Source organism: Diabrotica undecimpunctata, chromosome 1, assembly GCF_040954645.1.
Source record: "Diabrotica undecimpunctata isolate CICGRU chromosome 1, icDiaUnde3, whole genome shotgun sequence".
In the NCBI taxonomy this organism is placed as follows: Eukaryota; Metazoa; Arthropoda; class Insecta; order Coleoptera; family Chrysomelidae; genus Diabrotica; species Diabrotica undecimpunctata.
In genome coordinates this window covers 156062603-156076593 of record NC_092803.1, presented here as the reverse complement: position 1 = coordinate 156076593, position 13991 = coordinate 156062603, and the positions used below count along the sequence as shown (strand labels likewise).

General features: G+C 32.7%; 1 protein-coding gene across 1 annotated transcript in view; it reads right to left on the bottom strand.

Moving 5' to 3' along the window:
- Positions 1-10053: 10053 nt before the first annotated feature.
- LOC140432417 (myogenesis-regulating glycosidase-like) overlaps positions 10054-13991 on the bottom strand; it is a 51879-nt gene continuing 47941 nt past the window's right edge. The window contains exons 11-12 of the mRNA XM_072520306.1: positions 10581-10743; positions 10054-10300 (exon numbers count right to left, since the gene is read on the bottom strand). Coding sequence (XP_072376407.1) covers positions 10113-10300; positions 10581-10743 — 351 coding nt within the window. The 3' untranslated portion in view covers positions 10054-10112. The remainder of the gene's footprint in view (positions 10301-10580; positions 10744-13991) is intronic.

Genomic DNA, 13991 nt, shown 5'->3' with positions numbered 1-13991 from the left:
GATCAATTTAAGTAGCCCTCAACATTCTTAGAAAGTCTCGGTCACTGAGGCATTCAGTTATTGGATAATCGCTAAGGGTTCGCTCATTTGCATTTTATGATCTAATCCCCAAATCTATCTACAATTTATTGTATCTTAACAGCAGGTAAACGGCTAATAGTTTTGTTCCTAATTTAGGGATTTTCCGAAATCTCCCAGTTTATTGAATTAGGTACCTAAACATTTCTAATTTGATGCTCAGATTTGTAAATCATTTTTGTTTTTATATTCAAAGCGTAAACACTCGTTGTCCGTAACAAAAAGGAAGATTGTGATTTTATAATGCCTAAAACAACCACTGCTTCAACTTGGATTAAACCTTATAAAGAGCTGTCTATGGATATGGGAAAAATCTACTGTTCAGTCTGTGGCAAAATTGTAAGTATCTAATATTTTCTATTAAATATCTAATATTTCATACATACAGGGTGTTTCCAAATGACACTTACAACGTTTGACTGTAGATACTTCTCGAAAAATTGAACAAAACGATATAGTTAATGAGGGGTCAAACTTATTTACTTTTCGAGATACAGGGTGTTAAAATTAAAAAAAATTAAATTCTTTTAGTTAATAACAACAATAACTTTAAAACCAATAAACGTATTTACTTGAAATTTAGTACTCATAGGTTGTTTTTAAATGAAAAATAGCTTCCTTTAGTGAGAAAAAATTGTCCATGGTACAATACAATGGTGTGTATTTAGAAAAATTTTTCACCTTTAATTTTTTTTTGTGAAGTCAGCTATTCTAAAACACAATTATTTTTATTGTAATTGAATTAACAAAAAAAAAAACTTTTGTTGAATTTTAAAATAAGTTATATGATGTACTAATGGTTAGTAACAAAAACTAATTTGTGGATTAATACTGCATTTAAAACACTTAGCGAGTGTTTTTTTTTTCCAAACCAGTTATTTGATTAACCAAAAACACCTTGTATATTTTTATATTTTAAAGGTTGGGTTAAAATAAAGGTTTTTATTTTTATTTATAGATAGCATGTGAGAAGAAATTTCAGATAGACCAACATGTGAGAACTGCTTCACACATTGCAAAAAAAGGAAAAATAGGAGGAAAACATCAAACTTCAATGGCTAAATGTTTCCAATCTACTTCAAAAAAATTAGATGAGCAAGAAACTTTTAATGAAGACTTGTGTCGCGCATTAGTGTCTGCAAACATACCGCTTTCAAAATTAGCAAATGTAAATTTTAGTTCGTTTCTAAAAAAATATTGCAAACTTAATGTTCCAAGTGATCGGTCTCTAAGAAGAAATAATGTGAACGGGCTATACTCGTCGGTGTTAATTAATATTAAGGAAGAAATTGCAGATAATTATTTTAACATATCTGTAGACGAAACCACTGATTCCTCAGGAAAGTATATTGCTCATTTATTGATTGGTGTTCTTAAAGAAGATACCTTACCAAAATCTCATCTTATTTCATGCCAGCAACTTGAGAAAACAAATGCTTTAACAATTTCGCGTTTTATACAAGAAACATTAGCAACTTTTTTTCTTCCGACAACTATTCCTTCTAATAAATTACTGCTTATTTTATCGGATGCTGCTCCTTATATGGTGAAAGCAGGACAAAATTTAAAAATATTTTTTCCAGATTTAATACATGTTACTTGTGTAGCGCATGGATTAAACAGAATTGCAGAGGAACTATGAAAAAAGTTTCCTCTTGTAAATACCATGATATCCAGTGTCAAAAAAGTATTTCTTAAATCTCCTATAAGAATTCAACTTTATAAAGAAATGCTATCTAACATTCCTCTTCCACCACAACCTATTTTAACGCGATGGGGAACATGGTTAGAAGCAGCTAATTTTTATGCAGATCATTTTGTTAAAATAAAGAACATAATTGATACGTTAACAGATGAAAGTTCCCAATCTCTTTTGGATTCTAAACAAACTTTTCAGAGTAACTTGCTTCAACAAGAACTTTCATTTATAAAATCAAATTTTAGTTTTGTTCAAAAAACAATTACTCAGTTAGAATCACCAAAACTGTCATTGTTCGAAAGTACAGCATTAATAAAAGAATTTGCGTCATGTTGTCGGAACGTTAGAGGTAATATTGGAAAAGATATTTTAAAAAAATTTGAAGCTACTATGGAAAAAAATAAAGGTTACCATATTCTTTCTGAAGTAGTCAGTGTTCTAGCTGGAAATATTTCGGAAACAATTAATTTAGAACCAAATGTTTTGGTTAGTTTGAAAAATGCTCCCGTTACATCAGTTGATGTTGAACGAAGTTTTTTCATATATAAATATATGTACTCAGACAGAAGCCACAAGTTTTTGTTAGAAAATTTTGAACACCACTTGGTCATTCATTGTTACCATAATTCTAAATAAGTTTATTCATACTTAAAAATGATGTAGCTACTTAAAATAAATGTAAATCTTAATGAATAGTAGGAAATATTTAGTTATGTACACTTGTTTTTTTAAATAAAATTGTTACTATTTTACGATTTTTTTATTTATTTGTATGCATATTTTGTAAAATATTTGCATATTTTCGGGTAAACACGTGCATATTTATGCGCATATTTTCTACATCTTTATTTGCATATTTGCCGAAGTCTAGTAATTACACTTCTTGTATATGTTGAGTTCGGTTTTTCTAGCAAAGTATGAGTTTTTTTGTGATTTTGTAGAAAATAGTAGATTTTTGTTAACATCAATATAATTGTATTATGAAAGTTCGCCTTTTATAAGTATATTTCTATATCCATTTGAAGCTCCTTATATCAAGCCACAGGGTTTCTGGGTTATATTGTTTTTGTGCTAATGAGCAACTTTATTTAACTACTCTTCAAAACTTAATATTCTTTTTAAAGGCATGCCCAATTAATTTATTATGGTTAAATTGCGTTTTATTAATGTAAACGTTAAGTTTTTCGTGTGATAGTTTTTTGTTTAGGTTAAAACAATATCAATATGTCGTTATTTGGAATAGTATACCTACTATTTAGTGTTAATAATTAAATCAAATTGCATATTTTTATATTTTTTGGAATTATTATGGAATATATGGAAATATTACAGCAGTCGCCAATTACGTGATATTTTTGTTACGGCACCAGTGAATAGATAAGCGTTTTCAGAAAAAGGTTATCAGTGTTACCTCGGATATCTAGAGCTTAAACTGGGAGCTTATAAATTGCCCTAAAATTTAAAGAGTCTGCAATACGGCGTCGTCCTCCTTAAATATATTCATACGATTAATAGATATTCCGTCCAACAAGTTCTCAACTTTTGTGAAATAAATTCGAAGCGTCCCAGTAAAAGATGCAATTAAGTCTCGATACAGGATATAGAGCGATCACAGTACAGAGGATAAGTAGATATATTAGCATACATTAGTCCTCCCATTTTACGTGCCTGGCCTCGAGTTCATTAGAGTTCAGAAAGCTTCTGGTGTAGAATAAGCAATAACTCTCTAGGAGGTGGGAATTTGGTTACAAAGGCCTCCCCCATCTCTTCGTCTCTGTCACTCCTCGGATCTATCCTCCATTATCTCCTTGATAAACAGTATCAATATGCATTTCTGCCCGGAGAAATGTTAGTTCGCCACAACATCTTTAACGATTTAATTTGCGTTTTATTTTACGAATGTCTACGAAACCGCTTGGTAAACTTTAGTTATTACTTTATCTTAATGCTTTTATATAAATAATAAATTATTAAATATTATAAATTTTCCAACATGTAATAAATAGAAATAAGATATTTTCTATTATTCTGTTTGTTTTTAATTAATTTTGATTATTGTCAAAGTAAAATCGAATTTTCAGATTTTTTAGAACATATTTATTTGTAGATGCAATAACGAACTAGTATGACATAAAAGTATGCACCGCGAGTATTAATAGATATATAAGATGTGTAACGATAAGACTACCAAAGAGAATTGAAATACTATTGTAAAAATAATACCTCAATCAACCATGGGAGCTTATCGTCTATACCTTGCTTAGCTCAGTATCTTAAGGGTGAGTTCGTCTTGTCTTAAACTAGGGATTGAACCTGAGTTCTCAGTTGATAGCAAATAAGACAAATTTTAACCAAACAAATTTATTTAAATGAATAAAAAAACAATAATTAACCCTGCCAAAGCTTAACAGTTAATAAGTGTTACTTATTGCTTCGATGGGCTGCTTGTGTGTTCTAGCTGTTGGGTCCTCCAATTAGAAGTTGTGGCTTCTGGAGAGAGAGCTACAGTCACACGTGGCTGTATGTCCTGATTAGTAAAATTGAATGTGGCCAATCAATTCAATCTGGTCAATTCAGTTGTTGATACCAATATTTCCAATAAATTTAATGAATCCAATAAAATGTCCAATAAACCAGTACGGTTTTGATATGTCCAATAAACCCAAGAGAATTTGTAGACTATAAAAAAAAATTAGGAAAAAAAAGGAAATTAGACGAATACTAACCATATGAACAGGCAGGTTTTAGAAAAGGCTATTCAACTTCCGATCACCTGTTAACCACAAAAATATTAATAGAAAAATGTAACGAATACAAGTTTCCAGTTTTCCTAGCATTTGTAGACTACGAAGAAGCTTTCGATACCATAGAACACACGGCCGTAATAAACGCAATGCAAAATTGTAGAATAGACAGCAGATATATTAACTTAATAAAAGAAACTATGAACCAAGCTACAGCTACATACTACCTAAATGAAAATGAACACACGAACCCTGTACCATTAAACAGGGGAGTCAAACAGGGAGATACTTTATCACCCAAACTGTTCACCTTAGTTTTGGAGGACGTTTTTAAAATCCTAAATTAGAAATATAAGGGAATAAGCATCAATGGCCGCTACCTCAGTAATCTACGATTTGCAGATGACATAATCCTGATAGCTACTGACCTACAAGAAATGCAAACCATGCTTTTAGAACTACATACCGAATCTTCTAAAATAGGACTGAAAATGAATTTAAACAAAACAAAAGTCATGCACTCCGAAGACACCGTGACAATAATAAACGATAAAGTTATAGAAAAAGTTGAAGAATATATATACTTAGGACAAAAAATAATACTAAATAGGGAAATTCAAACTGAAGAAATAAAAAGAAGAAGAAAGTTAGCTTGGGCAGCATTCATTAAAGTGAACTATATACTCAGAAATCAACAAATTCAATTACATCTTAGATCTAAAGTTTTTGATGCATGCATTATTCCGATATTAACTTATAGGGCACAAACATGGACAATCACAAAAAAGAATATGAATATACTTAGAGTCACTCAACACGCGATGGAAAGAGCAATGCTAGGTTTATCACTTAAGGACAAGAAAACAAACACATGGATAAGACAGAAAACCAAAGTCACCGATGTGGTGCAAAAATCATTAAAGTTGAAATGGGAATACGCTGGACATGTAGCTAGGAGCGATCTAAACAAATGGCACAGATCAATTTTAACCTGGAGACCATACCAACACAAAAGACCCAGAGGCAGACCTCCTATGAGATGGACAGATGATCTGAAAAGAACTGCCGGGAAAAATTGGCTACAAGTAGCGTACAATAAAAAACAATGGAAAGGAAGACTTGAAGAGGCTTATGTTCAGATGTGGACGTAAATGGCTAGACGAAGAAGAAGAAGAAGAAGATATATAAGATAGATATAAACATTTATTTAATACCCTTGGTAGACAAATAACTATTTTATAATAACATCACACATTTAAGTTTTTTAAAATTTACAAAATCTTAATTTTTGGCTTTAAACATTTTGTTTAATGATTTTGGTTTATTTCAGAATTTGTTAAATATAATATAAAATCTATTCATCACTTACATTTTCATTGTGATCTTGTATTTATGTTTAATTACCTTATTTTCATTATCACTACATTTTATTATAATGGATTGATTTTAAAAAAATTTTCCTTTGTGTGGAATCAAACTTATCATTAGCGTGAAAAGTAAATAGACGTAAATATAGCCACTGTTTTAATGACACCAATCCAAATGAGTATATATAACTGTTTGTATGTAAATATAACGACAAGCACTTGAATACCAACCAGAGGAGAAAAGAAAAAGAGGAAGACCAGACAACAGCTGGAAAAGAACTACAACGAGAAAACACGAAAACATTGTATAAAGATGGGGTGAAATTAAAAACAAAGCAAGAAATAGAAAAGAATGTAAGGAACTAGTACACAGTTTATCTAGAGCAGCGTTTCTTAAACTGTGTTCTGCGGAACCCCAGGGTTCCGTGGGGATAATCCAGGGGTTCAGCGAAAGCTACGTGCGTTTTTAATAACATTCAAGGAAGTATATAACATATAAAAAGTAATAAAAATTTAACGACACAACTAAATTCCTCTTACTGTTGCAACTGAAATCGACACAAACCAATTTAGACCAGTAATGGCCTTTACAATTAATCAACCCAGAGCAGCTACTAAAAACTTAACGAAATATGATAAAAGTTATATAGGTTTAGGATTTATGAAACAAGTTTTCTAAACTTAACACTTTTGGAGATAATTGGGGTTAAATGTTAAAGGTAAGATGTTTTATCTTATGTTATGATATAATATATTATATCTTATATTATGATTATTTTATGTTAAAGGTAATAGTTTTATTTAAGTAAACCCTGTACAAAGATGTTATAATAGTTGTTATTTGGGAGTATTAGCACTTTTACAACGTGATGGAAATGGTTTTCAACAAAAAATTTACAAAGAAGATCCTATTGTTGATAATACTGATTATATAATAAATGTTCTTGGTTACTATGCTGCTTATCCCGAAGCTTCATTAAGTTGTTCAGCGAATTTAAAAAAATCAAAAATTTCATCCCCATTCTTACACCACAGTTCAAGTTTAAAGAAAACAAACTATAATAAAAGCATAGAATTTGTAACGACAAAATGTCAAGAAGATAATCAATTTTTGAAGAATATTATATAGTGTGACGAATCAAAATTTACAAAAAACGGAATGTGTAATAGGCACAATTCGCATTACTGGATCGAAGTAAATCAACATTTAACAAGAGTACGAGGTTTGCAGGAGCGATGGGAGTTTAAAGCCTTTTAAGCGATCAGAGAAGACAAGGTTGCAGCTTTCAACTTTTATGATAATAAGTTAAACTACTTTTTTTAGGTAAAGGGTATCTGAATATCTTCTTCTTCTTATAGTGCCATCTTCTAACGAAGGTTTGTGATCACTTCTTTAAGTGTTTCTCTATCTTTTGCAACGTGAAATATCTGTTAAACACTGAGGTTAGCCCAATCTCTGGTATTCCTCAGCCAAGATTTTCTTGTTCCATCTACTCTTCCTTGTATGATGACGTGTAGAAATGAGTATTATCGTTTCGAAATATGTGGCCGAGATACGATGATTTTCTTATTTTAGTTGTGTTCATAAGCTTTCTGAAATGTCTAATTTGTCTTAACACTTCTTCGTTTGAGACTTTTGCAGTCCAACAAATTTTAAGAATACGCCTATATAGCCACATTTTGAATGCGTCCAATTTTTTTAAGGATTGGGCTTTCAGATTTCAAGCTTCTATCCCATATAGCAGTTACGACCATACATAACATTAGACGAACTTTCACTCTGATAACCATATTCAATTTCTTATTTGTAAACATTGACTTGTATTTTATAAATCCTTTTTAAGCTATTTCAATGCTGACCTTTATCTCCTTGTTAGTCTCATCTTTTTGCTTTGTGTGTTAATGATTTCTAAAAGAATTTGTAAATCATCTATATTTTCTACCACATTTTTTGTAGCAGTAAAGCTTATTCTTTGTTTTTCCATTGCTACCCAGAGCATTGAAAGTGGTACACTATTTTATGCCTTTTATATATCTATAAAGACTGCATCAGTTGAAAGGTTGTGGGCTAATATTTTCTTAACAACCTGCTTTAGAGAAAATATGCTGTCTGTATAGGATCTGCCTGCACGAAAGCCATTTTGTTTTTCTACATCTGTCATCTCTTTTTTAATTTTATTTTTATTTAATTTAATATTAATTAATATTTTTCCATAGATTCTTGAGAATATATTTACGACACTTAGCCCCCTGTAGTTTGAACAATTCTTTCTATCTCCTTTTTGTAGATGTTGTTAATATGTGCTTTTGTCCACTCCGATGGTGTCATGTCCATCCTCTAGTAATTCCCGCAATATTTGTGGGCTGTGTTTTAATAATTCGTTCGGTATAACTTGTGGTCCACATGCTTTTCGATTTTTTAGATTTCGTATTGCATCTTCGACTTCATCGTATTCCACTTCATATATTGTTGTAATGTTGTTCGTGAATTGCGCTTTTGTCTCAGTCAGAAGTTGTGAGTAATATTCGATCCAAGATGTTTCTTTTATTAAATCTATTCTACTCACTTCTTTTTAGTTTGTTCTCAGGTTTTTTACCGTTTTCCATGCTTTTCTTGTTTTGTTGACCCTACAAATTTATTGAGTTTTTCGCATATACTTTCAGATTTTATGATTGTAAATGGATGAGATATTAATTTTCAAAACTCACAAAAAAAAAGGAAGTTTTGACCTACGGTACCTTTTACAAATTTTATTTAGAATCTTACGCAAAATCTAAAAATGCATTAATGTACAGAGTGTTCTATTTTAAATAACATAGTTGCTGCCCACTTATAACTATACCGATTATACCGATTATAGCGGTATAATCGGTATATTCGAGTATACCAAGGTTCCTAGATTAGTGTTACATCTGTAGCTTCATTTGCGAATCTTCTGCCAGTGGTATATAAAGCAGCCTTGACATGTTGAAAATTCGCCTGTATGAATTTAATCATTGTTTCCTTTTGGAAAGTTTTCCTTTTACCCTTCCCACCCTTCCTCTATACCCTTTAGTAGAGCGATCTTTATGGTCTCCACTTTTACCTTCTTTTCTAGGAGGGAATTTGATCTTTAAAGAGGTTTCCGGTCGTCCCTTCTTTCACTTTAAGAGTATGTTTCTCCTTTCTCTTTGGTTAATCCGCTTAAACTTTTTGGAGAGTTTAACTGTTCTCCGCTTGTTTCCGTTTTCTTCGGCCTTGATTGTTCCGAGAAAAAAAGATGTCTCCTTTTTCGTGCTAGTCTTTGTTCTGATGATGATCTGTCCAAAGTCGAAAAAAGCCATAAGTTTAATTTTCTAAAGCCTCCATAGATAGATCGTATGTTGAGAAAGTCCAGGTATTTCCTGGACCAGATTTCTCACAGTACAGTATTTTCCAGTCCTTAGCCCTCAGGTTCCGATTTATCTTCTTTAATGAGGTAAAGAATTTTTTCAGCAAATATTGAGGTAAATTTTTCTTCATTAGGTATGTATACAGTACATATTTGAGTTGTGAGAAGATCAGTTTCTTCGATCGCAAAGTTTAATTCCTTTTCATGGGTTTAGTCTTTCAGTCGCCTTAATTAGCTATTTGGAAGCCATCCTGGATTATGTGAGCAGCCGTAGAATTTAACTTCTGGCCCGTCTTCGAGTATATCGAGTTTATCTTAAGGGGATTCCAGGATATGTTCTTCTAATACTTTGTACATGTCTTTGTCAGGTGAACATCTATTTTTTCTATAATTTTTACTATTGGATCGTTATGATTGTTCGAGTAGCTAGGGAATAAAGAACGTCCACTCGCTCAGAGCTCCTCTTAAGCAAGTAATGCTATTTACAACCAGAGGTCCTCTGCTATTCGAAGGGAACCGTTCAAGGCCCCGTGTCGTGTGATCCTGCATCCTTTAGCACGGTTTTTCATATTTTGAATTACGGATATATTCTGCTGGATATCTCCATCAGTTTTAAGGGTAAGGGCCGGTTGTCTTATGCGAATGTAGTATAGTGGGAGCTACGATGAAGGATGGATAACATTTTCTTGATTGTTTTTGAACAGCAAACTTATTGAGTGTCAGATTGTAAAGATTGATGTTATATTTTTAGTTAATTTTTTTAATTATTCTACTTTAATTGCTAATTAATACACCAATTTTACATCATATATTTTTATTTTTATAAAAATATAACAATTACAAATAACTACATTTAAGACTCTTCTTTAATAAAATAAGGTAAAATGTCAATATCAGCTGGGTAGTTGAATAATAAAGGACCTTCGTACACCGTTCCATTCTGACCGTCACGCCATCTGCCACGTGGCAGGTAAACGTTTCTAGATCTGCTCTTTTCCTCCAAAACTGGAGCCACCAATATATCTTCTCCTACCAAGTATTCTAAAAGAAAGTTTTTAAAGTTATGGTTTAGAAAGTTTATATAATTGAGTATAAATATAGCAAATATTCAGAATAATACGATATAATCTATTGAATAAATTATTAATGCGGAAAACACGAAAAGTATAACTGTTTTTCATGTGCAAGCTTTTGACGCTAACAGGACAAGAACGTATAAAAAGATCATACATGTTACGAAATATTTAAACTGAGGTATCAACAAGAGTATTGTGTTTAGATTCGACATTATACGTTTCGTTGCAATATTACATTCACTTACCATCATTACATGCTAAAGCTATAGGATCAGTTGGATCTATCCACCATATTGGAGGATTTACAGGACTACCGTCGCTGACGCTCCTTTCCATTGCTTTGATTATATCATCGGAGTATTGTTCATGAAGGGTTATATATTTTTGCACGATTTGTGTCGTGTTGAACTGAAAAAGTATTTCTTTTAATTGGGGATTTTTATTAAAACTAAAAACTGAATAATATTAGTGATAAATAAAAAAATATTACCCTAATAAATACGAAGATAATATAATAGACAAGGAAAAGGGCAAAAATCTTGAAAAATATACGGGGTACTGGGGTTTCTTGATATGTTGTCAAAATCCAACAAACAAGCGCAAGATTTTTTTCACAAAAAAAAAAAAATTTAATGCAGTATTCGTCTACCTCAACATACTGTTTACAATGGTTTTCCAAATTAGTAATGCCTGTTTTAGTTGTCGAGATTTTAAAGTCTTAAAAATATTTTTTTATTTTAATTTACACAACGATTATCTAGCAAACAGACAAAAATCTATATATATATATATATATATATATATATATATATATATATATATATATATAGAGAGAGAGAGAGAGAGAGAGATTCTACAGTATTCACTACTGCCTTCCCTCGCTCAACCGTTTCCATCTCTCTCTCTGTTGTCCCATTCTCCATCGTTTAGGCCTTTCTTACTCATGGCGTCGTCTACTTCATTCCTCCAGGATTTTCGGGGTCGTCCTCTTTTCCTCCTTCCTATGGGGCTCCATTCGGTTATTCTCTTTATCCATCTGCTGTCGCTAGTTCTTCGTACATGTCCATACCACTTTAATCTTTTTTGTTCTATATATGTTTGTTCTATAGATGTTCTTTGCTTTATTTCATCATTACTTCTCCTATCCATTCTTGTTACTCTGCAGCGTCTTCGCAGGCATTCTATCTCTGTTCCTATGCTGTTTTTCTTGTTTATGATCCAATTTTCAGCCCCATATGTCATATTACTTCGCACTTATGTTTTATAAATCTGTGTTTTTGTCTTCATATTTAGGTGTCTATCCCACCATACTGAGTTAAGTTGTCGGATTGCTGTTCTTGTTTGTCCTAATCTTTATGTAATTTCTTCCTCTGTTGTTGCCTTTTTCGTAAATATAAACCCCAAGTATTTGAACTCATCCTTTCCTTTGATTGTTACGTTGTCATCAATCTGTAGATCTTCTATGTCTTCTTCACTTGTAGGTAGGTACTCTGTTTTCGCGAGGTTAATATCTAGGCCAGCCTTGGTATATTCTTCTTGTAGTTTCTTCATCATGTAGCTGAGGTTGTTTTGGTCTTGTGCAATCACTACTTGATTGCCTTCAAAGCTTAACGTAAATAGGTATTCGTTACGTACCGGTACTCCCATGCCTTCACATTTTCTTTTCCATGTAGTCAAGGCTTTCTCTAAGTAAATTTAGAATAGGGTTGGAGATGTGGAACAACTCTGCAGGAGCCCTTTTGTTGTGGTGAAGTCTCCTATGATTCTTGTTCCCATTTTAATGGACACTTTATTTTCTTTATACGGAGCTTTTGTAGCTTCTATGAGTTCCGTCTGTATTTCTAATTTGTACATTGCCTCCCATAGTTCTGACCTTGGTACAGAGACATACGCCTTTCTCAGGTCCACAAATGCCAAATGTATATCTCTATTTTTTGCTTTTTTTTCCAACAGTTGTTCCAGTGTGTATATGTGGTCTATGCATGATCTTCCTGCCGTGAAGCCTGCCTGATCCTCCCCGATTTTGCCTTTTATCGCTTGCTCTATCTTTTCTCGCAGTATCTTCCATTATAATTTTTCTATTGATGATATTACGCTTATTCTTTTGTAGTTTTCGCATCGTTTTCTATCTTAATTCTGCTATTATCAAAAAAAAATTTTCAGTGTTGAAAACATGGTAATCACTAGAAGCCAAGTATGGATAAAAGGATGAATAACGAATCATTAAAGAAAATAAAAATTTCCAAGTCCGGGCAAAATTCCAAATGAACTGATAAAGTATGGTAGAAATATACTTAGTAAACAAGATTACTTACATATAAAAATTGTTATATGCCACACAATACCTAAGAATTGACGTACTAGTACCTTGATACTAAAATGCTTTAAAAGATTGAGAAAAGAATGCTCGAAAATTACAGCGGAGTAAACCACCTGCTTAGCACTGCTCTGAAAGTAGTGGATAAACAACAAGGATTCAGGGGTGCTATTCTTGACCATCACAAGTACAAATATCATTCTCAAGACCGAACGAAATACTGTTTTTCGTATTTTTGAGCGCTCGCAACAATTGCGAACGTTCGAAACTCGCTACGAGTGGTTGTAGTCATTCGCATCGTCTTCGCAAGTGAAGATTGTAATGTTTTATCAAAGAATATATATGCATGTGCGTCTATATTCTTTGGTTTTATGTTAAAAAATTATTATAGTTATTTTTATTTTTAAATAAAATTTGCAAACTTTGCTGTAGAACAGCGTTTCCCAAATGGTGGGTCGCGACCCGGTACCGGGCCACGAAAGCAAAATGCCGGATCGCATTGCCACTCCGTTTTACGTCTTGCTTTTTAAGGCCGCGCTCTGACTAACGCCACCGCTTTTATTTTATCTGCTTCTTTTATTCCATTCAGTTTAAGCTTATTGTCAAGCCAGATTGCATATTTTTGGTGCTTATTGATTACGTTGAGTTTGACGATGGATACATTTGTTGTAAAACAAAGTACAAGTTCTAAGACTTGCACAAACAGACCGTCGAGTGATCTGCAGTCGGGTACAAGTTCTAAGAGCGACAATTATATTAGACAGTCGAGTAACGTCCATTCAGAGGCAGGTACGAGTGGTAATTACAAACGGTCGCTCGATGCGAGTCTACAACTGTCACAAAAAAGAAGAAGGAGTCCTGGACCAGACAATCTTCCAAAGATTACTTCTTGGTTCGGTTTTATAGAGGGTAGTGATGACAAATCATTATGTGTTATTTGTTACGCTGCTCTTTCAAATGAGTCCATGAAACCTTCAAAATTGAAGCGGCACTTGGAATTGAAGCACCAGGAAGACAGTGGTAAGCAAATTGATTTTTTTATAAATAAAAACAGGGAATTAATAGTTACCAAAAAGTCTATATCTTTCAATTTTTCTTAGGACGCTCAATTTGAAAACCTTGTACTGGCCTCTTAAGAAATATAAAAATTAATTGCTGAAACCAGTTATGCCGACACAATTGCCATGTGATGCGGGGCGAGAAGTATGGCATCCTGCGACTCATAATGCAAGGAAAGATAGATGGAAGAAGAAGCATCGGAAGAAGACGAATTTCATGGCTCAAAAACCGGAGAGAATGGTTTGGATGCAGCTCAAAACAACTTTTTAGAGCTACTGCC